Source organism: Chiroxiphia lanceolata, chromosome 4, assembly GCF_009829145.1.
Source record: "Chiroxiphia lanceolata isolate bChiLan1 chromosome 4, bChiLan1.pri, whole genome shotgun sequence".
Lineage (NCBI taxonomy): Eukaryota > Metazoa > Chordata > Aves > Passeriformes > Pipridae > Chiroxiphia > Chiroxiphia lanceolata.
The window spans coordinates 50,859,132-50,885,061 of NC_045640.1; the positions used below are offsets into that span (position 1 = coordinate 50,859,132).

A 25,930-nucleotide genomic window follows, 5' to 3' on the forward strand; every position below is an offset into this window, starting at 1 on the left:
TGAAATGCCAGATCAGAGTACTGATTACTCTAAACCACTGTTCTTTCTCTTTGTAGCATCAGATTTTTGCCTTTCTGTGTGAAAACCTCCCTGCCTGCATAGAAAGGGTTTTTTTATCCACTAACTGGAAAGTCACATATACCCTAATCAAATGCTACCTTACAGTAAATAAAGACTATTTTCAACCTCAACTCTTTCAATCTGTCCACTGTTGGACTGATTTTTAAATATATATTCTGATATGTTTGACAGTACTATTTGTTAGTTTTCTGTACACACACTTCACTCTAGATTTCAATAAAATTTAATTGCAGAGTATTGTATAAAAGGAGAACACCTTTTTCCTGGTGATTCTTTAAGTAATCCTACCACTCAGCTATTAAAAATGAGTGAATCTCCTACTCAGATAAATGTTAACCTCATAATAGGAAACAGTAAAATTTATCTCTTAAACCAAAGGTATACTGAGGCAATCACTGTTTCAGCAACATATTTCTTTTCAGGAAATTCAGTCTGATTATCAGGGAAAATATAGCAGATCACAGCTATCTCTGTTTAATCACCCCAATAAAACCTTTTAATTTTTCCATTTCAGAAAGAAACAGAAGCTTTGCAAACACGCAGTTCAGGCTAAGATATTTGAGAAAACACACACACACATAAAAGAACATGACATTTTAGCATAAACTTACAATCTGTCCATTTGCCCCACTGAGTGCTCCATTTCTATCAGTCGAGTCACCACTAACTTCAGTTCAGTTCACTGCAGCTCAGTTCATTTTTGTAAATGAAGATCACATTCTATTAAGAAATGAGGAGGACAGGTTGCTGGTAAGATCACATACAATAATATTTCATGTCATTTCAGGAAGGACCACAAGAGTTAGCCTAAAAGTTTACCAGCTCTACATTTTTGTCCTGAAAGTCCCAGGGAGATAATGTCACAAGTTTGTTCTACTGTAGCAATACAGATGGAATTGATGAAAAATAAACTTATGAAGTGCAACAAAGTAAGGACTATCTGTGAAATAATTCTGCCAAAGATTAAAGGACACTTGTGCTCCCCCATAGGACTAAAAACAAATCAGTTTTTCAAGAAAATTGTCTACATCGGATGCTTTTAAATTTATCTGAAAAGCAGAATGTTCTTTGCATGACAAGAATTCATAGCCATTCATCACAACTATGGTATTTTATTCAAAATAAACCATGCTATTCCTCAAGCAATATAAAGGCCCTATAGATGAGCAGCTTCTTTCTAAGTTCAATAGTTTCTAGAGCTGGTTCCAGTACATCATTTTTATGTCAATTTTTAATAGATCAGGAGCATAGAAAAATGGAAACTTGCAAGGAAGGGATGCATGACATATTAGAATAATGTATTTTTTCTCAATTATTGCTGAAAAGTGCATATTAAAGCAAGGCTGTTTTTGATTATTTACAGTCTCATTCTTCACAGAAAATGCCTTCCTTTTAAATGAGACCATTTACTGAAAATCAGGTGTCTCACTGTTTTATGGACCACATGAACCCAGTGACCACATCTGTGAGCCCTGTTGATATTTCTTTAGAGGTAAACAGGAAGATTGCAATGGTGAGGATCACATAACAGGTTTAAATAAAGTACAGCTTGAAGTTTAAAAAGATTCAGTGAGAAAATGGAACCAGCCCCGTTGGTTCAGATGAAAGATCTAAGTCAGTATGCTGTACTCAGTAATGCCAATAGAAGATTCCTAGGGAAAAGTAGAAAGAAAATGAGAAACATATTTCCCAAGAAGTGACATCTAGCTTTTAGCTCTTTGTTCTGAAATTTCCTGACCACAGTTGGCATCTTTCTTTTAATAGCCTAGATAATTTTTTATTCTATTAGTGTATCCAAACAGTGTTGAACACCAGCAAACTTTTAGCATCTGAAACAGCCTGTGGCAAGGAATTACATAGCTTAACTCTGTATATGGGGGTTTTTAGTTTGTTTATTTTCAACCTGCCATAAGCAATTTCAATACGGGCACATCAGTATTAGAGAAGTCATGGACAACAGTCCTGACGGCCTAATTTTTTTTTGACCAATATTCTTAAAATTCACCCCTATTTTATGCACTCTTGAATTCACCCCTCAGATTATTTTAGAGTCTTGAACCTAAATTATATTAGGTAACAGCTATTGAGATAATCTGTCACCTTAGACAAGGAAAAGCCTCTCAATAGATTAAACACTTTTGAAATTTTTGACATTTGTGCAAAGCTTTAATTATCTGAAACTCAGTGGGCTCAGCCTGGCTCAACCCCCCGGGAGAGGTGCCATCCCACAAGGCACGGTGGCAGCCACAGGAGGATGCACCCACCCCGGTGTCACCCCGACTGGCCTGGCCCCCTCGGGGCAGTAATACCCTGGGGCTGTGGCTGAGCCCTGCCAATCCATAAAGGCGCTTGTTCCCGTAATTCTGGCATCTGGCTGCTCCTAGGAAAGGGCCAGGAACAGGAACAGGGTGAGAATTTCCTCCACATTCCAGGCAGTGTGTGGTTTACTCGTGCCACAGAGCTGGTACATGAAAGGAGACCTAGAAGGGAGATAAAGTAGCATTTATCTCTGTAATAATGATACATTTAAGTTTTAAAATCTCTATCCATCTCTGATCCCAGAGTCTTTGAAATGCCTACATTTATTATCTCTGATAATAAATTGCTGAGTTGTTACCTCAGTACCCTACAAAGAGGAGTTCCTTACCTTAGATGCTGTTGTATGGCAAGTCAGCTTTGGATGGGTTATCTTTGAGGCAACATCACAAGTACATTGTTTTCCACCACATTTCTGTCACCCTAGATCTCCTCTTATAACCACTTTTCATGCAAGTCTCTTCCCACTAGCCTACATGAGTTTTTGTAAGGCATTCCTGAGAGCCTCCTCAGCTGTATAAATTACCTCTTCATTTGTTTGTTTGTTTGGGGGGGGGGGGGTGTTTGTCAACGTTCACCTTCTTATTTTCTTATAGCTTTATATTTTCCCGAAATTAACATCTTATTATCTGCTTCAACTAGTGGGAGCATCTCTTTCATCATTTCAGTACTACCTTCAGATTTCATTAAAATACTATCAATACCCTCTCTGAGTGCTTAAACAAGGAGATATTTAATAAAACTTCCTAATACAAATTGCCAGATAGATTGCTGGTACTTATTGCCTAATATGTTAACTGTTGTGGTTAGCTTAAGATATATTAGTGTACCCCTTTTCAAGCTAGATCATATTCAGTTTCAGCTAAGATTTTATAGGAAATTCAACAAAATTCTAAGCAGTGAATTTTTTTGTCCTTACCTTCTCTCCACCTTTTATGTTTTTATCAAGAAGTAATGGAATTTTTATTGGCAAGGTACAATCCCATTTATAGAAAGATGATGACGTTTATTTCTAGCTTACAGAGGAACTATCAGACATGTCCAATAATATTTTTCACATGCTGAAACAGACTGAAAAACATTACCTCAGAAAAGTCTTTTGCAGGGTAATGAATCATTCCCGTCTAGATTTTAACTGTCTTGCCTGACCCTAAATGTTAGACAAACTTAACCTCAATCAGTCTTAAAGCTGATTTAGTTGAATCAATGAATATTGACTAACAGTCTTAAGCATTAAATGCAAATGAATTGCAATTCATTTCTATCTCCTAACAAGTAAACTGATACAGAAGAGAACTGAACCTTAATTAGGTGCCTCATATGGCTTTGAACCCATTTCATTACAATACTTTAAAATTCTGTTGCAATCGTCAAAATGTTATCAGCTACTCTTTCCCCTTTCTTATCCCTATGGTACATAGATATCTAGGCCTTCCCTTCCTCTCTTAGGATCAACCAAATTATTCTTGCACTTCTGGATCAGACACATGCAAGTTGTCTGATGTCCATCCAAGTTCTCGTCTTTCCTGGCAGATTGATTCAGTCAGACGGTTTAGGGGAAGGGAGCCCACTGCCAATTCATAAAACAATTTTTTTCCATTTCAGTTTTGATCCCATATACCAGTTTCCTTTGTCTTGTAATACCTGATTTCTTCATTTGTTTATGGTCATATGAAACCTCTTGCTACCCTAAGCGTGAATATTCCCACGGAGGAGAATTATCTACAGGGGACTTTGTGAAAACATCGCTGTTCACGGTTGATAGCTCAGAAGTCCTTACATCTCTTCAGAGCATCAAGTTGGTGATTCAGTGCCTAAGAAAAAAATCATGGAGATTTGAGTCCTCAAGGTGATGGAGTGAGATAGTGATTGCAGACACTTCAGTGAGGCTTCAGCCCTTATCTCTAACTCTATGCGTTACACTAGTCCCTTAATCCAATTCTTTTCACTAGTCCCTGAAGCAAGTTCCCTACACCTTGAAACTCCTAAACCCTACTCCCGTGGACTAACCCCCTAGCTCTGACCCAGTTTTGTAGCTCTAGCCCTAACCTGTTTGGCCATGGGGAGGCAGAAGTGCAAGGATTTTGAGGTCATGGAGCAAAGAGGAAATCCCTGCTGCCCCAATTAATTGTTATCAATGAGGCATACCATTTTTATGCAAAATGGCTTTATTCTCTTTGGGTGTGTGAGGTACATCTTCCCAATGTCAGGCAAAGACTTTTCTTACATTGCAGTGAAATTGGGATCCCAGCACTTAATTTCTCAAAATGAACTGAATGTTTCCAGATCCCTTAGCTTTCCACTTGTCACATGGGACTATATTGCCTCTATTTATTCAGTGTTGATGGAAAGGGCATGACTGAGTTCAGTGTTACAGAAAAAGCAATATCTATGGGAAATAGCTGCTGATCCCACCATAAAATATATAGCTTGCAGTCAGCGATTAAAACATATGGATATGGATGAAGTGATCTATACAGCAATTTTATACATTAAATTTATACAGCTTTTCCTTTTTTAATCTGTATTTAGGCTATATATGGTCTGACTTGTGATGTGAAATGATTATAAAGCACTAGTGGTTCTTTCCAAACCCATGCATCTACTTCAATGCCAAAAATATTTTTTTCCTCTTGAAAAGGACTTAAAGTTCAAAGCAAAATTTCAAAATATAAACCAAGATGATGGACAATGGTCTTAATATGGTGAGCTACCTAAGTGGAGAAGTAGCCCAGTCATGGGAGATCTGCTAAGACAGCAGGTCAAGAGTCCTGATATTCTTGTTATTTAAAGTAATATGCAAACTCTTCTTCACTCTATCTTTAAAAAATCCGCTGGACCATTAATATGAGTAGAATTTGTAATACTGCTCTTGTAACTCTAAGTATATATTCTTTCAGTGGCTACAAGTTTAAAAGACAAGAAAAGTCTGAAGGGACATATAGATGATATCCAAATGTGGTGCTTAAGGATGTAGTTTAGTGGTGGATTTGGAAATTCTTGGTAAAACACTAGACTCAATCATCTTAGAGGTTTTTTCCAACCTAAACAATTCTGTGTCCTCACTAGCAAAATTAGGTTATTTTTGTAGTAACTTTCATATTGTTTACTCTCAACTTTGGATCTTTTGAGAATTGAGGGTGTTAGAGGGGAAATTTTCAAATATTTAACAGAAGAGGGCTTTGGAAAATATGTCATTTTGCCTAAGCTTTTTACTAAAAATCTCTGGTATATCATAATGGCCTTGAAATTTGGCAGCATTTGTGGCTTGCTATGGCTCCTTAGATTCACAGGTCCCCCATGCTCCTTAGACACTTGACAGAATTTGATAACAAATGTATCCAAAGATTTTTCCTGGACTGTTCAGATGTTATTCCCGGCTGTATAAAGTTGCCAAGACTGATGGCACAAGATCTGACATGAAAGCTCTCATTTCTCATAGAGGAAACAACCTAATGTAAATGAGCCATACAAGCAAGTAGAAGAGGCAATTGGAGAGATGGAAATCAGGCTACAAGTCAGAGAAGAATCAAGGATTTCAGCTTAAACTAGTTTGAAAGGACTAGAGGTTACTAAAATATCTGTCAAACTGTGCATAGGCTTTGAGAATAGCAATGAAAAAGGGAACAGTTTGATCAGGCAGGGAACAAAAGCAAGGACAGAAGAAGGGATATTAGGAGGGATCTTGTGAATTTAACAGTCTCACAGATGACTGTTGGTAGAGGATACTACAATTTCATATAATTCCAATCCTGACTGGGAGACAGGAACAGCCATTTTTCAAAGGGTATGCCCAGATAATAGGACAACCAATAGAAGGGGTCAAGGGAACAAATATTTGTAGTAGGTTACCAGGGGATGTTGTTGGACTTGGCATTATTGGACTGAAAATGAACATTTTTCAAAAAAAGGTGGTCCTGTCTGCTTGGAAGGATCTCATCTCCTTTCCTGAATGAATTCCTGGGTAGAACTCAGTGGCTTGAGATACTTAGAAGGACAGACAATTCAATCATAACTCTTCCATTTGGCCTCCTATTTATTAAAATATAAAAATAAAAAGTGAACAGTGCCAGTAAGAATTTAGGGTTTTTTTTCAGGGTATTACAAGGAGCAGCAAAAGGCTGAAGCACACGTAGAATACAAAAAAATGCTGTAAATGGCTCATTAGGAAACATTAGTTAATATCACCCTTTGAACACGCTTTTGGCTGTATTTATGAAAGTACCACCAATTAGATTTTAACAGCAATACGCAGTATTACCAAAATATTAACATCTAATAAATACTGATCACAGCAGGAATTTTCTATTGCCATAATTACTCAAGTAAAGACTATTAGCACTACTTCCTCCCAGCTAAAACATCAAAGTATCTTTCACTTAATTTCTTTTGCTTCAGATGCTAATAATTGTCAGCATCTTAACTCAATTTATCCTTCTCTTTGTCCAATTTTAAATTGTTGTTTCTTTCCACAAATTAATGCCATATCATCATTACTGCATTTGTTGTTGTTAAATCTCAGAACAGCAACATGTAAAGCTATAGAGTGCTAAAGATAGAAAGTGTGAGGAAATATTCAAAGAAACTATTAACATTGAAATTTCGTTCTTTCACAGTCTTTATAGGCCACCTGTCAGCTGCTCTGTCATTTTTCCCCCTTACATCAGGTCAGTTTTAGATCCTAAGATAGCTTTGTTTCTTGAGGTCTTAAAGGCATAAAGATGTAGTTAGTGTTAGTTTTGTGGACCGATAAATCTGATTGAATTGAAATGGATTTATCTGAAGTCCAGGTGAGGCCAAATTTCTTTTGCAAAAAACCTTTTTCTCACTCTGCTGGTGCTGGTGGTTTTAGTTTACTCCAGGAACAAACATGTAAATATGTTTTGAACTCTTCAGCGAGTGACACCATTAGAGGAATTATTCTGTATATGAAATGCTCCAGTCTTGACGCTTGCAAGGGTTCACTTGTATGCTTACTTAGAAGAAAAAAAACAATCCCTAGTGCTGCTGGAGACCAGTTCAGAAGCAGGGAAAAAAACCAAAACCAAGCAACCAAACAAAAACCCCCACAAGCAAACAAACAAACAAAACCCCAAAGGGTTACTGAGTAATAGCACTCATTTTTTCCTTCCCCTTCTAACATAAAGTCATCCCTACAAAAAACATTTTTTTATTTTTTTGGTTTAAAGTCTGTAGACAAACATCAACAGCAGGAAACATGTGGAATGTCAGAAATTGCTGCTGGTCTTTAGGGGGTTGTCAGAGCAACTGACTCTTTCACCAAGTACAATTTACCATGATACAACAAACCAACGTTTTGTTTTCTCAAAACGAGAGATCTGCCTTGTGGATATATTTGACATCAGATGTGAAAGCTGCAGTTTTACTTGCCAAATAATCCCTGAAAGCACCCAGATAAAATCATAGAACCATTTAGGTTGGAAAAGACCTTTAAGATCCTCAAGTCAACATGTCATTGGCTCTTGGGAAGAGAGTGCAGCAAAACATAACGTCTGAGGGCTGAAGGGATGAATTTAAAACTGAGTAACAAACTAAGGAACTAAAATCTAACTCAAAACAATTTAGAGTTCCCTGAGTTTGAGTTACATTTTTTTTTAAGTTTAGGGTTCTTTTTGATTTTAAGAACAGAAGTAAAACTACACTAAGAATTTTTAGGACTGCAAAACATATATAATCTAGTTATTTACTAAAAAATTAATTTTAACAGACTTACCCCTCTCAATGGTCACATAACCAAGAATTATTGTCTGAGGTTGGGATTTCACAGAACAAAACAAGACATAAGTAACTTTCTTGATTTACAAGAAAGTCAGTTCTAACAAACTAGTTGTCACACACACGCAGCATGGCAGACACAAGGTGAGCAGCATTGTTTTATTAACAGGATCCCCAAATCCATTCTTTAAAATCCTTTTTGTCTTCAAGCTAGTGATCACGCACAGTAATGGGTTGAGAACACACTTAAGGTGAAATACCTGAAGAAAAAAAGGTACATCTTTTACAAACTTCACATAGCTTTCTCTGCCCTCACATCACTTCCTAGGACACCACTGTCTTCAATATTGCATAGAAATATGCATGTAATAAGGTGTTTCATTAAATCTTAGCACATATTTTTCTTCCTGCTCAGTCAATCATGCTCCAGTCCTAGGGAATAAACACTTCTAAAGGTGTATTCTCCAATTACCAAAATATATACTCTTTATGTCTAAGGCTAATCGTTCTCTTTCATGACCCCCAACACATGTTAAATCACTAGCCTGTTTTTGCAACCTCTTCCATCCCAGGCAACACTTGCTTCTGTGATATATATTTAATTGAACATCAAATCAAATACAAAGATGAGCACTGAGGTAAGTATCTAGCACAGATCATTCAAACAAGTGCTCTCACCTCTGGGCCACAAGCCCACCCTGTTCCTGTTTTGCTTTTTCTTCAGTCATTTAGTGGATACTGACCCACTTTCAACAGAAGAGTGCAAGTCCAAAGCAGCCTTATGGTCCAGACTTTTAGGAAGCTGGAGACAGGCTCAATTCACTACAGCACCCAGCAAGATACAGGATTTCACAGCAATTGCACACTTTTTAGGTGAGGACTCTTAGCCAGCTGGCTGGTACATGGTCAGCAATAATAGGAATGTGACTGGCTGAAAAGCATAAAATCTGTTACAAAAGAATTAGAAACATTATTTATTATCCACCAATCCTGAGGATAACATTTTGGATTCTAGATCCAAGTAAAAAAGGTTATTTCTCTGATATCCCAAGGCAGTTGTATAGTTCCTACAAAGACATGTTTCCAAGCACTCCCTACTTACAGCTCTTAGAATTACCTTTAACCAATCCCTGCTCTTATTAGCAATTTTCTAGACCTATTTCTATTTTTAACAACAAACCACATTTGCATCTGATGCAAATCACATTTTTATCAGGTAGCTGCCTTTGTTGACCCTCACAATAGTGTCACAGAAATGCATAAGAAAGCTTCAAAATCCCACTGGCAGTAATTTTAGATGAGTTACAAAAAGAGCCTCATAGTCTTCCCAACTGTAGAAGTAGATTAAATGAGCACCTTATCTTAACTAGCATAAAGAGCATTACAATTGTACTACCTTTTGTTACTGAAACTACTTCTAAATCTAGCCAATTCAATATCAAAGTTATTATAATTCAAGGTATTTTAGGACTTGACAGACGGGAAGCACACACTCATTTTAAAAAGCTCACAGTCTATTGCATTCGACCCTTCAAAAATGAGTAAATAAAATTTAGCCACAGATGCAGGCATAAATTCAAGAGACCAGTGATACTAAACTTTTACAGCATCGAAAAGGTGAAAAGAGATAAACTGAATTCAGATACACTCTGAATGGAAAGAAAAAATGTTCTCATTCAGTGGATATCTACATTCAGTATTTCTTAAGACTAAAAACTGTAACTAAGCATCATCATCAATAGAATAACAAGATATTATAAAATAAATTGAACAGAAAGGTCTCAGCATCAGAGAGGAGACACTTCTGATGCAATATTTACAGAAAAATCCCTAGCGTAGGAAAGGATTCAGTTAATAAATTATGTTTATATTTTGTTTAGTTTTTCCCTTCAGGAAGAGACAAAAATGCAAGAACTGTGTAGCCATAGGACAAAAACAGCTAGTGCACGTGAGCACCTAGTTCATGTAGAGAATGAGACTTTGGTTTGCAGCAGATATGGTGGTAGAGTGCACCTCACACTCCAGTTCTAGGAACTATTACAATATAGCCTCCATGATCTCCTTTGAAATGAAAGTGACACATAAAGAGATGGTGCCCATGTAACGCTTAACAGAATACACCAGGAATAGTGCTAATATTTGGGGGTTTTTTGGTAGTCCAGCTTTGATACTGAGCATGGACAAAGAAAAGTGTCAAAGTAACTGCCCAAGGTTAGTGGGCAATCAAATGGCAAAGTTTCCAGTACAACATTGGGCTCCACCTAGTAGTACTCTTCTTACATGCTTGTTTCATGTGCATTGATCATCCTCTTGTCCCTCTTCCCGAACACCAAGCTGCTCAGCAGATGCCCATTTACTTTCCAGGCAGCTCCTATGTTGCTCACACTTTTCCATTGAAGTCATTCAGCACTCCCTGCCTCCAGAGTAGAGCTAAGGGCTAACACAGCTTCAACTGAAAAAATCCTAATCTTTGCCAAAATAAGAGCTGGATGCAAATTAGCAGACAGTTATTCTGCTGTAGTTCATCCCAAAGGAACTACTTGAAAAATGGTACTGAATAGAAAAGAAACTAGGTCTTACAATGACACTGTACTCTCAAGAGCATAGTAAGGCACTTGGGAATCAGAAGACAACTGATTGCAGATATTTTTCTTTTCACTTTTCCCTCACAATGATCTTCTATCTATCCTTATAGCTGTTCGCAAGCCTGCGGTGTTGAGTGCAGATTGGTGCCTAGGGTTAAGCAGGACCCATAAGGGAGCACCTCTGAATCCTCTCCAGGCTGTGATTCTTTAACTCCTTAGCAGCACTGATAGCTGCCTTTGTGCTCTGCTTCAAGTTCTCCTCTTTCGTTTTCAAGTCCTTATTTACAGAGACCTTTTCAGTCAATCAGGAATGAAAGCTGTGAGAAACATGCAACATGCTGTGTTATTTGTTTCCATTGGCCAAAAATGACAGGGATGGAAATTAATTTAAATTTGGTTTATTTCTTAAACTATAAAAAGGTATTTTATTGTTGCTTTCACTTTCATTTGAAGTTTCCACATCCTGCTTCAGCATTTGTTAGTTGCGTTTCTTTAAACAAGCCTTATACAACAAATTTCTGCAAGTAGTTGTGTTTGCGCAGCTCCCTACGCCACAAACTAAACACAAGTGATCATCTTTGCTGCTGAAATAAGGGCCAATTCTAACAACGAATTTGATAACTTGTAACCAAGTGTAATAATAACATGGCAAAACCAGGATGAACAGCTATCATGACCTTGAAGGGAAAGAGCTTTTTAAAAGCATTCTTCTATCTTGTACCTTCAAATCAGGAAATTTCATTATTAATTTATACAACTGTGTATGGTTGCCATAGTCAGCAGTTCACTATGACTTCATTTGCATTAGTTACCAAATATTATTTTTCCTGTTCAGTAGTTTGACTCATTGCTCTTTTTCACTGTCCTCTATTCCTCCCTAATTATGTATCTGTGGCAACAGACACCAGAAAGGCAGCTCCCACTGGATCTGGTGTTATGCTGTGTTTAGTCTGTAATGTGTGGCCTTAAATGCAAGACACAAAACCTTTTCTTTAAATACAAACGTATCTTCTGTAATTTTGTATCTTAAACATGAAATGGAGCAAACTCACTGCCCAAGTAACCCAGGACTGCTAAAAGTCTAAAACCCTATTATCTTGACCAGGCATATATATGGGTAGGTGCTAAACCAGAAAAGACACTTTTTTTCAGAAATATTGAAAGATTCTGTGTTCTAAAAAATTGTAAGAATTCTTGCATTGCCACCAGCTTATATCAAGCTGGAAAATACAGATCTTGCATTGCCACCAGCTTATATCAAGCTGGAAAACACAGATCTTTCTGTCCAGTTGTACTCTAATATGAGGCTGTTCTAGGCAACAAGGGCACAGGAAAGGTGAGCAAGCTCTTTCAAACTGTTAAAAAAAAAAAAGTCTGTGCTGCTGGTTGAGCTGAGAACAAATAAGACAGAAAATGGCTTCAAAAGTGCTGTCAAGACATATTTAGAAAATGGAGTGACAATGATATTTAGGCTCAGGCTTGGACTTACCACAGAAAGTCAAGTATGAAATCAACCTCTGACTCACAGATTTCAACTCTCTACGTGACAAAACATGTCAGATGAGTAACTTCAGACAAGCAAGGCAGATGTTTGCACATGCACACAAAGACTTCCCTCTGCCTACAGCTCCCTGTACCACACACCTGTATCTCCTCTTCAGTCCTGCAAACTTCACAGAAAGGCTCTGGGTGCGCAATGATGTTGCTGTACTTGAGAGAAACAGGCAGCTGAGTATTCTTAATATTCTTGTATGGTAACATCATCAAGGGAAAAGACAGATAGTGCTCTTGAAACACAAGTCTAAATCATAACCATTTTGCATAGTTTTGACACAGGGCTTAATTAATGCTACTAAACTTTCCTGTTTATGAATGTTAAAAATGCTGGAACTAAGGTATCTGATGGCTGGCATGTGTGTAAAGGAAAATCTGCTAAGAAAAGAGAAATCAGCACAGTGATAAATAGCAAACTTTGATACAAAATTCCTGTACATAGCAGACGGGTAAAATTAGAGAAGCACTCCGCTAACTAGGTTTAGTAGAACAAGTAGAACATGGGTTTTGCACTTGCTGGTGATATCCACCAGAAAACAACACCTTAAAAAGTCTCATTTGAAACAGATTTCTGTTATCAAACACTGTGGATATTGGGGGATACAGAAAAATACTTACACAAGTAATGTCCAGTCATGCTTACACTTTCAGTAGCTGCTCAAGGCCATGCGAATAAAATGGATGATGTAAGAACTTGGTATTTTCCTCTTTGTTAATGTCTGTTTCCTCAAATATTTCTCCAGTGGTCCATTTTCAGACACTCACTTCCCACACTGAGAAAAATTTTGGAGTGCATGTAATCCAGCATGTATTGAAAGTTTCTTAAGCCACGATGCTTGAGATGTTCTGTGTTATGGTCTGTTCTGTACAACAATTGGCAGAAGAGACAAGAAACAAAGCTCTGTTACAGTAAGTTTCCATAGCAGTGAGTATTTCTCACAATAGGAAGAGCTGAGAAAGGTGGGTAATACAGCCTCCATGTGCTACCCTTGAAGCAGAACTGAAAATATAGAAAGGTAAGAAATTGTAACCAGAATTCCAAAATTGCAGGGATTTCTATTCACAGTTTCTGCCAAGAAGTTATGGCAGTCAAAGATATTATTGCAGTACTCTGAAACAACAGTGTGAACTAGCTGAAGAATTTGCCTTTGAGCTCAGGGAGGAGATGCTGCAACATTCGAACAAGTAATACTGACAGAACACCTACTACATACAAAGAAAAAAGTCATGGGACTTCTATTACAGTCTTTGTACATAATGAAAATGTTGGGAAAAAAAATTTTTCTCCTCTCTAAATGACATGAAAAAGTCAACTTCTTGGGCATCCTCATTAGCCTAGAGGAAATGCATCCTATCAAAACCAGTGGGAAATGGATTGGGTCCATACCTGGATTGCTGTTATTAATACAATGATTCATGTGTAATAGTAACAGTGTGCATGTGCACACTGTTTATACTTACATTTTCCAAAAAGATTTATAAACATTAGTTATTTAATTTACAAAACAACCATTCAAAGGAAGTGATTACTAGAAAAATGCCCGAAGAATGCAACCCAGAGGTATTTTCTTTAACCTTTTCTCATGCTTTGACTTTCACATACTTCTAGCATAAGTCTTTGCTGGAAAATCATTCAGGCAATTACTGTGAATTATGTTTGCAGGTTTATTTTTCCACTGCAGCTGTAGAAGTAAACCATTTAAAAGACAATCTGTCTTATCCTTTTTTAAAAAAAATCTCCCTATAAACTAGGGTTTTTGCATTCAAACAGCATCAAAGGACAAGCATTAATGAAAGGTGGCTATTCTTCATTCCGAATGCTGTTGCTGTCCTAGGTAGCCTGGACATCTCCAATCACAGCCAATTAGACACCATGCTAGACTATATTAACAAAGCAAGATGTTTCTCCTCTATGTTTCTCACTGCTCTCAGCCAGCTAATTATTTTCAAAATATTTATATTTAGAGAAAAAAAAATTGCCAGCTTTTACAAAAGGAAATAAGTAGCTTGACTAACATTTAATGAAAGTTTAATTTGGCTGTTATTAATGAGAATTTGGTGGGGGGAGTCTTTCTTTGAAATTGATTCTGCTTCTTTTACAGAGGCTTGTTTTAATGCACAGTAGCTACACAGTGAGCTCTGTCCTTTGTGCTTCTACATACCCACGAGCTGCTTCTTCCTCAAGCCAAGTTCCTTTACATTTTCTCAGCTCTCCTCTGTCTTTCTAATTAGCACCAATCTTCCAGGTTTCTGGAATGAGCTGAAAGTGCCACCTTCAGCAAAGAAGCACCAAACACAAGTCACTATAGAAGTAATGGTATACCCTCTCAGATTGGTCAACTTTCCCCAAGACGTAAAAACAGACCAACAAAACCAAAACATTTAATCACTGAAAATACAGCACTGTCTTCCAAGCAGTACAGTTCTGTACCTCAATTTAGATGTTTTTGAGATTATCTGAATAACTGTCATCAAGTAACTGCTAATGATTTTTTTAACTCCAGGCTCATATAAAAATAACAGCTCCTAAGCAGTTCCTTTCACAGTTTTGTTAGATTCCACTGGAGTAGCTGGGCTGATAAAGTGCTCATAGTTCCACATCAGCTGCTCTAAATCAAAATTCTGACCCAAATGCCTGAAATGAATGCCATTATTGAGCTGCAAATATTATCATTCTCCTGAAAATATCACTAACTCTTATTAATGTTTGCAAACACATAATTTCCACTCTTCAGTGTTTTCCATTGACTCCCACAACATCTCTTGCAAAATGTCAGCATTCTTCTTCAATGACAGTGTATTTTTTTTTCCAGTGTTTGGTGTCTTATTGTTATACTACTTAATTTATTGTTTTCTAAAAGAGAAACTGTATTGACCTTTAAGAATTAGGTATGACAGACATAAATTGTAAACAGCCTCCTGCCTTTCTGAAGCAAATTCTAGTTTTCACCCTACTCATTTAGGCTGTCATCAGTTTTCTCTTATTCAGTGTAATTCTTAGACGATTTATCCCAAAAGAATAACACTCAGGTATGTAGTCAAGGTGCTTCTGGCACGGACTTCATTTTCAGATACAAGGAAGATTTGAAGATCAAATTAATCAACAGGCCTGATTATCGCAGAATCATAGAATCATTTAGGTTGGAAAATACTTCTAATATCATCAAGTCCTACCATTAACCCAGCACCACAAAGTCCACCACAAAACTACGCCTCCAAGTGCCACATCTACAGTACCTAAAGGGGCCTAAAAGAAAGTTGGAGAGTGAATTTTAACAAGGGTATGCAGTGATGAAACAAGGGGAAATGGCTTCAAACTGGCAGAGGGTAGGTTTAGGTTGGGTATTAGGAAGAAATTCTTTACTGTGAGGGTGTAAGGCACTGGAGCAAGTTGTCCAGAGAAGCTGCAGATGCCCCATCCCTGGAAGTGTTCAAGGTCAGGTTGGATGGGACTTTGAGTGACCTTGTCTAGTGGAAGGTGTCCCTGCCCATGGTGGGGGATTGGAGTTAGATGGTCTTTAAGGTGCCTTCCAACCCAAACCATCATTTAACAGTTTTCTTCTATTTTTTTGTTTGTTTGTTTTCTATAATTCTGAAAGGCATTGCTAAAAACTCTAGCTAAAACCTATTGAGGATTGAATTTATAAATTCAGAATACCATCCCAACCAGAAAAATCTTATAGGATTTAGAAAAAAATCAAGTAATTTTTATATGCTATAAAAAACAGGTAAAACGTAATAGGGAATGGTATTTTTCTTCAGGTTTTTACATTCTGTTGGTGTTTCAATTTTTTTTACAAAAACTCCTACAGAATTGCCTATATTTTCTCTTAATAATCCAGGAAAATACAAACAGGTAAAATCATATTACTGCGTCAGATACAAATGACCAACTCATCGTACAACAAAAATCTGCCCCTTCATATCACATTATCTGAGACAAAGATAATTCTAAAAGAAATTAATTGACAGAAGCCCCAGATTTCTTCCACCAGAGCAATTCTTGTGTCTCATTTATCCTAATCTATGCCTTCTCCCAAGGGGTGGCTGCTTCAGAGATTTCTACAGCCAGACTCCTGTCCTCTCTCTCTCTGGCCACCCATCCTTTCCAGTTCCCTAACACAAGAACAATCATATCAAGGATCCAGAAGTTATAATTCCGAGCTTGGAAGGCAAAAGTGGTCCACTGAAAAACTTCAGCTGGAGGGAAGAATGCTAAAAATTGCAGAGCCTTCTCATTTGCCTTCTGGTTCTTAGGGTATGTTTGCAATTTTTCAAATTGCCTTCTGAAAGACTTTTTTATATATATTTTTTTCAATGAAAGAAATTTAAAATCCTGTAATAACAAGACAACATGCATAGAAAGATCCTTTACTGCCCAAAAGAGTCAGTAACAACTTCCATGGAATAAAGAAATTTTCCTACATACCCCTGTGACTATGGGTCCTCCATGTTAGGCTGTTTGACTCTTAGAAAGCATTGGCTCATGGCAGCAAAAAATCACATAGGATGTTATTAACTACTAGAAAGGGTATAAAGAACAAAGCACAATCATATCACAGTATTAATATGTAATGCAACTATAACCATTCAGAAAAAAAATATACAGGTAACTAGAAGATCTGCAGAGAAAGGTGACAATATTTAACAGAAATGAGAGCTATGGTGTAGTTTACACTTGGGAGGGTTTAAAAATCCTCTGCTTGCAAGACAAACACATCTAATACATCTTAGTGGATCTGGAGAAAATAAAGAATGGCTATTTCTTGAACTTTACAAATAAAAATATTCGAGAGAGTCCAAAGAAATTATCAGGTCACAAATCTAGAAGACAACATGAAATACTTTTTTGGGACAGGATATTATTTGCTCTAGGATCTTGCAGTCGTATGACGTACATATCAAAAATATAAATAAAACCACTTTTTCTAGGTCTCACCATGACTATTAAACATGGTTCTGTAAATCTGATCTCCTCAGGAAGTTCTCAGGACACCAAAGAACAAGAAGTTGAATGGCTCACCGGAGGAAAGACTGTATTACACTCCTCCAATTCTCTCTGACATAGAAAGCTGCAGCTGACCATAGTCACTTAGGGGGTTCAGCTTTATCCATCTCCGTACTGGAAAAGACCTGGTGTCCAGGTCTTCACTTAGAAGCCCATCTTTACAGAGTCATCCCGTACTTACCTGGAACTACTGGGGACTCTTTTATTGCATGAAAAAAATAGCAGCAGCATCACTCTATTCGAAACTTTCAGTGATTGTTAAATAACATTTTCACTGCAGCAGGAATTCAGGAGAGTAATTCCGTTTACTGACCTTCCTTTATTTTAATAATTGAAGGTTTTTGTCTCTAAATATAGTTTCACAGATTCTGTGCTAACCAAGAAATACTGTATATAAACCTTAGAATTAGCTTTTGGATACACGTGCTTTTCAAGGCTTTACATTATAGGACTGAAGAAGAGATTTCCACTAGACCAACTGCTCAGTGAAGTCAATGGTGAAAGATAGAAAAGCTGAAAAGCTTTAAGGTGTACATATACATATGTATTTAGTGACACCTTTCCAATGGATTTGGAGCTAGTGCTGGTAACCATTTATAATGATAAAATACATTCTAGATCTAAGAGCCTATAGTTCCACCATAGACAAAAAATGCAGAGTAAATACAGCAGAGAAGATGATGTCAGTTTTATATACTGGGAGATGATTCCTGGATTAGATGATTAATTGCATTAGCAAAGCATCTTGTGAAAAAACAAAGTCTGTGGGATGCAGAACGTTCTGCCAGGAAAGAGCTCAGCACGAAGGCGACAACATACATTGATTAGCATATCAATATGAATTTGTCAGTCATATAAACCTGGAATGCCAGGTTGCACTCTGCTTTACAAAAAGAACAGTTTGCTCTTCTCAAATAAGAAGTGACAGTAGTGAAAAACCCAGATGATTGCTGCAGATTGATAGCAGATTGATAGTTGTGGTAAGGGAGTTGCAACTGGATAAAGAAAACCCTTAAGTGAAACATACTATTTTCTGTCCATTGCAAAACGCAATTTCCTGACATAAAGGCTTTGGGCTGTCTGTTAAGAGATGGCAGGAGCTGGATAGTATACAAAAAAATCCAGCCCGTAGCGTACAGCCACAAGAAATTTCAATATATACTTTGGTCCTGAATCACAACATTAACAAAAAGCTTGGGATTAACTTTTTTTTTCCCAACTGAAAATTCTTAAAAGGCTAGATAAAAAACCAAACCAAAACAACACAACACAAAACATAAAAATGCACCCCCACACAAAACACTTTGCTTTATTTCACAAAAGAAATAATTTCTGCAGTCTGTAAGTCAAATGCTTTCATTTGAGGTCTGAAGACATAAGAAGCATCTGGACCGTGTGGTAATAGAGGCTGAATAAAATCCTGCTGCTGAAAGACAGGGGTCTAAAGAAAGCTTCTCTGTGTTGACAGATAAAACTGCATCCATCACTAGGAATTCCTGTCAAAATGTATCATTATGCAAACATTAATATAACCACAGACAAAACCAGTGTGTTTTTCTGTCCTTCCTCCTTCTCCCACACCATCCCCCCAAACAATTCTGTTCAGCTTCCAATTACCTTCAGTGCTCTCTTTCCAATCACCCATTTCCCTTCTATTTAGTGATTTTGTCTTTTACCCTGTTGTCCTTTCTTTGGATTCCTTTCCTCCAGTTTTCTCTCTTTTTGTACGGGATGTAAACTGGCTTTAATAGCTGTCATTGTCTACTGCCCCAGCTCCAGACACCAATTACCCCTTGCTTTGCCTTCTTGGGCATCCCACACATTACCTCGGTAACAAACAGGAGCATGAAGAAAAAGCACTGCTTAGCAGCAGGGAACACTTGTTTATCTTTGTAAGATAACAGTGCTTCATTAGGGCAATGCTGGAATTTGTACACCAGCCCAGGATTTCCCTATCTTTATCATCCATAAAAGAAAATGTGTGTTCCACAGCAAGAGGGATGGAGGGCCCTTTTTCCAACAGATAAATCTGGAAATAAATCCATTAGATAACACCGAACACATGAAGTCTGACACAAGAAATTAGTTTCTTCAGCCTGCAACTGCTACATCTACACATAATTCCTACCACTACAAATTCTACTCAATAAAATTAAATTATCTGAACAACTTAGTGAGACAACAAACATTTTATCAACGCCCACCATCTGTACTGGTTTTAAAAGAGCAAAAGATTTATAAAACAGCTTCAATCCCCAGTGCTTGCTACATGAGAACAAATTATTTTCATACAATAGCCTGAAGGGAACGTGAGAGATTGATTTTGCCTGCCCCAGGTAAGGTAAGGAAAACTTACCTTTTAATTTGTACAATCCCAGATCTCTGAGCTCTCTTTATAGTCTTTTTAGCACGTACTCTCTTACATGAGTCGTCGTATTGGGCAAGAGTAGTTGCATCTGGTTTTCTATAGTAAGGCTTAGTTTGTAAGTTCATAATTCCATAGAACTCACTTTCATTTGCGACTTTTTTGAGTAATAAATCAACTCTGAGACACAAATATTGGCATTAGAACATCCACTTCTGTACTTGTTTGTGTCTTTGAATAGGGGTGTGCACCTGCGTGTGAAAAGAATCAAGCTGTGAGCCACTTTCTTTGTTGTTTACATAGACAGGAAAGGCTTTTCAGCTTTATTTTAAAAAGTGTCCAGTAAAACTAGAAGGCATTTTTAGGAAGATATTGCTATCTGGTACCAACCCTAAATTAATGGTATCCTTTAAAGAGAATGATGTTGTTGGCAGAATAATATGGTTAGAGAAATTGAGAGAGGATTTACCACCATCATTGTTCACACAATAACACGTTACAGGTGTAGACACAGTGTCCATCCACCTACCTTGACTTTGTGCTCAAGAAAGCAGTAGTAAGTCTATCTACTAACCTTTTTATCATTTCTACAAAAAGTTACTTTCTTGTTCCAAATCCAGCAACAAGGATAAGAAGTGACTTGTTACTTCAGAATTAATAAAAATAATTAAAAAAGAACATGATGACCTAAGTACCTTATACAACATTCAAAAATTATTAGTCATCAAATGTGAATGCTAATGCTTGGAGCCAAATTAATAAGATGCAAGATGCATTCTTTACAAATTATATTTAGTTACACAATTGGCTTTCTTGGCTCTTCCACTCTCTTTGCTACTGATTGTTCAAAACTTATCTGGTGATATATGTCGTATCCACAAAAAAAATAAACTAGTCTAAATCATTACACCTCAGAAAATTAATTGCCTTCCTTTCTGTTGTCTTTACAATACCTCTGGAACTTGCTGAATAATAGAGAAAGGTCAGTTCATTTGAACTCCTGTTCTTATATAAATAATCTCTTTCAGCATGAATATAGAAAATCAAATTAATAGGAATTCCTTTGTAAATTTTTGTCATAGCAGAAATAAGGTAGTCCAATGGTTCGCAGAAAAGGTGCAAGAGATTGACTTCTTGAAGCCACATTTCATTGATGTGGCAATAGTTGCTTTTGCTTTCATTCCAGTTCCAAAGAAAGAAGAAAGATCACACAACAGAGAAACAGAACCTGAAGATTAGGGAAAAAGAGACAGGAAAATAAAAAAAAAAAATTGGCAACAGTGATTAACTTTCAGCGAAAAATAACAGTTCTTAAGGCACGGTCATTTGAATAATGGGCTCCATAAAAGTCTACATAGGTGAATCAAATGGTATTTTGGACAAAGAAAATAATTATTTCTGCTGAAAACCAACTAATTAGCAGACTTTTTGGCTTAAGAACCTCTATAGTGCAGAAATAGAATGTTTTGATAAGATGTCATAAGAAAACCATAATCTTTATGCATCAGGTCTGACAGCTGTTTCTTTTCCACTGCTAGTCACACAAGCAAATGCACACACACATGCACAACACATGAGGAGATGTTGTCAGCATGTTGGCCACAACAGTGCATTAGAATGTGAAAAAGCCAAATTCAGATCCCCTCTCCACCTACATCTCGGATAAAAAACTGGATTCTGAAGAACACAGGATACAAATCTTGGTTTCCAAAATGCAGAACAAAACACAAATGTTTTTGCAAATTTGAGAGAGAAGCTGAGAAGATTTTCATTTTATCCTGTATTTCCCATGTAAAAAAGATACATTACAAGACCTAAAATTTGCTATGTTCCTCCTGTATTTACATTTGGAGATGTGCTTTTCTAAATTTCCACATAAGCAATTACAAAATTCACTTGATTCTGATCCTGCTCTAGCACTTAGAATTTAAAATAATTTTTGGTCAAATGTTATAAGAACATAGCAATATCATGTGTAAATTTTTAACTGTTTTTCTGTTTTTTACCCTTTTTTTGCTTTTTACTTTTCTTCGTACAACAAAGACAAGAGCAACAAACTATTTCTTTTCTGACAGAATACAGTCTCATATAATCATTCCAATTAGTCTTCTAAAATGGATGAGATTATATTCTTTTTTCAGAACTAGTCTGTAGATAGTATTCTAAATCTGTGAATTGCCTGTAATGCTTTACATGAAAAACAATCATAACATTTCTTTTTTAGTTAAGGAAGCAAATAATATAGAATATTCTCTTGTACCACAGTGATAGTAAGATAATATCTCCTGTTGTTAAAAAAACAAGCCAAGAAACCTACTTGTTTTACTTTTCAGGTAATGGTGAAACACAGATGGTCACTGGTGCTCTATAAATAACACGGGTAAAGCTACCAGAAAATTTTATTTCCTGATTTTATTCATCACTGGATTACTGTGAATCCATTCATGCCTCTTCAATTTGCTCAGTACTTTAAAATATGCATTTTATTATGTATGAATACGTATGTACATTTTATTATAAGCAATATATGTATATAACTAAATGAGTAGCTCCAAGAGTCAGAGAAGTCACCGATAAAATCCCCCTTAATTTGGATCCTTGTAAGGAAACAAATTGCTGGAAAGAGCAGCAGGAGCAGCTGTAGGAGACAGAGGAAATTGTTTTGCCAATAGGTGTCTTTTTGACTGACTTTAGCGGACTTGCAAACAGGCTCACAGGAATTTCAGGTGGCAACAGCAGCTGCCTATTAGTTTCAAAACTGTAGGTTCAGAACCTGCAAGATCCAACAGAACACATTCTTATCAGAACCTGTAAGATCCGATAGAATACATTCTTTTCATCTCTGACTTATGCAACATTATAATTCTCTTTTTAAATGTAACTCCTAAAAAAGATTCTAAAGCAATTTAAAAGAACAGAAGAATATGGGGAAACACGTATGAATGTACACATAGAAGTCAGTTGCTAGCTCATCTCACCTATGACATTAGACAGGCATTTGAGCAGTTGCAGAAAGATGAAAAGGCAGAGGTGCCTGGATTTACAGTTGCAAATAAATTGTCTCCCACTGGAGAAAATAAATAATGTACAGCAGTTAGGAAAAAAAAAAAAAATCAATGAAGGTTTCACACTAATTTGTGTCAAGGACTGCCACAAAGAATGTAAAAAGGAAAACAACAATAGCAAGAAAGAAGACTAATCACGATAGCCCAAGAGAATGTTTGTTATATCGTGGCCCATTTCACTCTGCCTTTACCTTCTCTCCAGATACACTGCTGGCAGGTAGAAGAACCACTTGAATCAATCCACTTAATTTTTTCCAAAAAATTGCTAGTATGTCATTCGGTATAATATCTTTTCCTCTCAAAGCCCTATCTGATCAGGAATATAAATTAATAAGAATTACTTTTCACAGAACAACTGTGCCCTGCAAATTATGTTTTGGCACAGGCACCTCACTGTATCTGCTATTCAGCAGCTTCAGTCAAGTCCTGTGAGCAACAGCTAAAAAACAGAGGGCTAAACTATGCTGATGACAAAGGAAAACACATATATTTAGCCTTTTAGGAATATCAGAAGATCAAACTCACAATGGCTGAAGAAATCTTGCTGGTTCTTTCTTCATCAAAGAAGAATAAATGTTTTCTCATACAAAGTAATTTGTGAATATTATCTATAATTCAGAAGAGTCTTCATTTTTATTTAGTGTTAATTTCTCATCACTCATCTCTAGACATGTTGAGTTTTACTTTATTCTAAAAATAGTTTCAGTGAATTTGCACCTCAGCATCACAATCCAGAAGAAAACTTGCGTCTACTCAGTTCTTTGGCTCTATTGCCCCCACATTTCTGGCTCCCCTCTAGCCATGATGAAGAGTAAGATACCATATTTCCAGTTTTGGTCTAATCCTTTGCTGCAACATCCTTACTCGCACGCTTGTGAAGTTGCTAAATATCCTACTGAGTCATTTTCAATTGGCGCCAGAAAGAAGACTTTTGCATTTATTAAAAATAATCAGAAACCAAGTTCAAACTGAGTTTTCCAGGTGTGTTTTAAACTACACCAATTAAAGCAAACTGTTCCAAATCCAGGTAGGCTGACATGGTCATGACAGCAGTGCAATGTGAACACACAGCCATGATAAATAGGACAGTGTTGAGCATTCTTAAATTGCAAAAATTCTCCTGCCACAGCTAAACCTTTTCATGACTGACTGATGAAAGGGAGCTATCAAAGCTGAAGAATAAAAAGAGCTGCTGCTGAAGGATCATTTCATCCCGCTGGGCACTGGAGGAAGGAGGCAGGGAATAAGGTTATTAGGCTAAGCCTAATCAAGCAAGCAAACCCAAAACCAAAAATTAAACTTCACAAAGCCCTCACTGCTATATATAAAAGAAAGAGGACAGGTCTTGTGAAACATGTTAATGATGTAGTTAGCACTTATGCTAAATAGATATGCTATGCAGGCTGCTATTTTACTACAAATCCCTACTTGTGCAATACTGCTAATATTCTCTGTCTCTCTCATAGCACACAGAAAAATTTAGTAGAAGAGTGATTTCAGACAAAAACTTCAAGTACACCAGAAGACCTCTAGAATCTCATAAAGGGCAAAGAACAGAGTAATTTCTAAATCTACCTTCTGGACAAGATGCTAAGTCAAGAGCTTAGCTTTCACTTTGGGCTCAGTAGGAGAAGTTTTGCTGGAACTGTGAAAAAATAGCTTCAAACTATATAACACAAAGGAAGAAGTACAGACAATCACAGCTACTTTTCTGATAACACTTCAGGTTATTTCTTTCACATTTCTAAGTGTTTCTGTGAAGCTGAGAATGGGGAGTTGGTAATAATGGCAAGTTTAACCACAGTTGAATACAAGCATAAAGTAGTGACCAGTGGAAAAGCAAAAGAGAACAGCAAATAGCAGATGGTCAGAAAGAAGTCCCTCTAAAACTGAGCAGTCTTACAGAGAGGAAAATTAAGTATTTCCACTGCAAATATGCATAAACTGCAAATATGCATAAGCTGGAACGGCCAAAAGTTAAGATAGGAAATCACGTACCTGTAACAGTTCTAGAAATAACGTCAGCATGGATACCCTCTACAACTACCTTTTTTTCCAAGACAGACTGAGAAAAAATACATATTCTTGTCTTTTGTATTGCTCTTTTGCATAAGTATCACCCCAGTTAGGTAGATTTTGCTACTCAGAAGTTATTAATACAAATGCTTTCACCAAAGTTGCTGTGGAACTTATCTGAGAAACCAAATGCTGATGGCCACCAGCTGACCACACTTCAATCAGCACATGTGTAATCGTTACAAATTTTAGTGGAGAAGCACAGCTGACTTCACTGTCCATGTGAGTTTCCTCTATAGACATGAGCCAATTACTGGCTGCCTAACCTCTTTTCTTAAATAAAATGCGAGCAAGGTGCTAAAGGGCAGGTCAACCTTGCTGTAGCATTTTGGATGTAGGAAGATCTGGTTTGACTCTAATTGATTGTATCAGACAACTTCTCTATGGCTTCAGTTAGAATGAAAACCAGAGTACAGGGAATTTATTCTAGCAAATTTTTACAGGCATTTCCAAAAGGAGTAATAAATGTTACCCATGGGAGGCTGATCCAGCCACCCAACATTTGTCCTGTGCTGTTCAGTGTTCCACTTCTCAAAATAAAACAACTCCAGGTACTCAGCCACCTCTTCTGCTGGATTCAGATACCTGCTGCAACATAGCTGATAACATCCAGCTTACTGAGCAAGAGACTAATGAAAAACCTAGGTTTTCCTTTATGCTAATGGTACTCCACAATTTTTTTGTCATGTGTGGGGGAAAGGGGACAGGGAAGAGCACAGTATATAAAAATGTCCCTACAGGGGTGGAATATTTCCTCAGGGTACTCCTGAAGAAGAAGACAGAGTCAATGATACTTTGATTTCTACACTGCAAAACTGACACTTCCGTTAGCATACTGTGTTGGTGGTCTGGCTCACGTTTTACAAACACATAGTACAAAAAGCTTCTTGATTTTTGTTTCAAGTAAGCCTCAAGGACTCAGTTTACCGATAGCTCTGCTCGTACAAGGAGATGTTGCCTTGTACTGATTTCTCTCACTAGGAATGCATTGAGAACAAATTCCCTTGGGGGCACTGTAAAGGATTAGGGAAAGATATACGGTAATGGTCTCTCCAGAACACCTGGTAGGCAATGGCAAGCAACTTTCCAAGACAGAGTAGAAGAATCTTTGGTCCTGTGAGGAAAGCAGAACAAGGACTCCATG

The 25,930-nt window shown here is 37.1% G+C and overlaps 1 protein-coding gene across 1 annotated transcript in view; it reads left to right on the plus strand.

Annotated features, from left to right (window-relative positions):
- CXXC4 (CXXC finger protein 4) overlaps nt 1-25,930 on the plus strand; it is a 213,705-nt gene that overhangs the window by 187,131 nt on the left and 644 nt on the right. The window contains 1 exon segment of the mRNA XM_032685713.1: nt 21,979-22,025. Coding sequence (XP_032541604.1) covers nt 21,979-22,020 — 42 coding nt within the window. The 3' untranslated portion in view covers nt 22,021-22,025.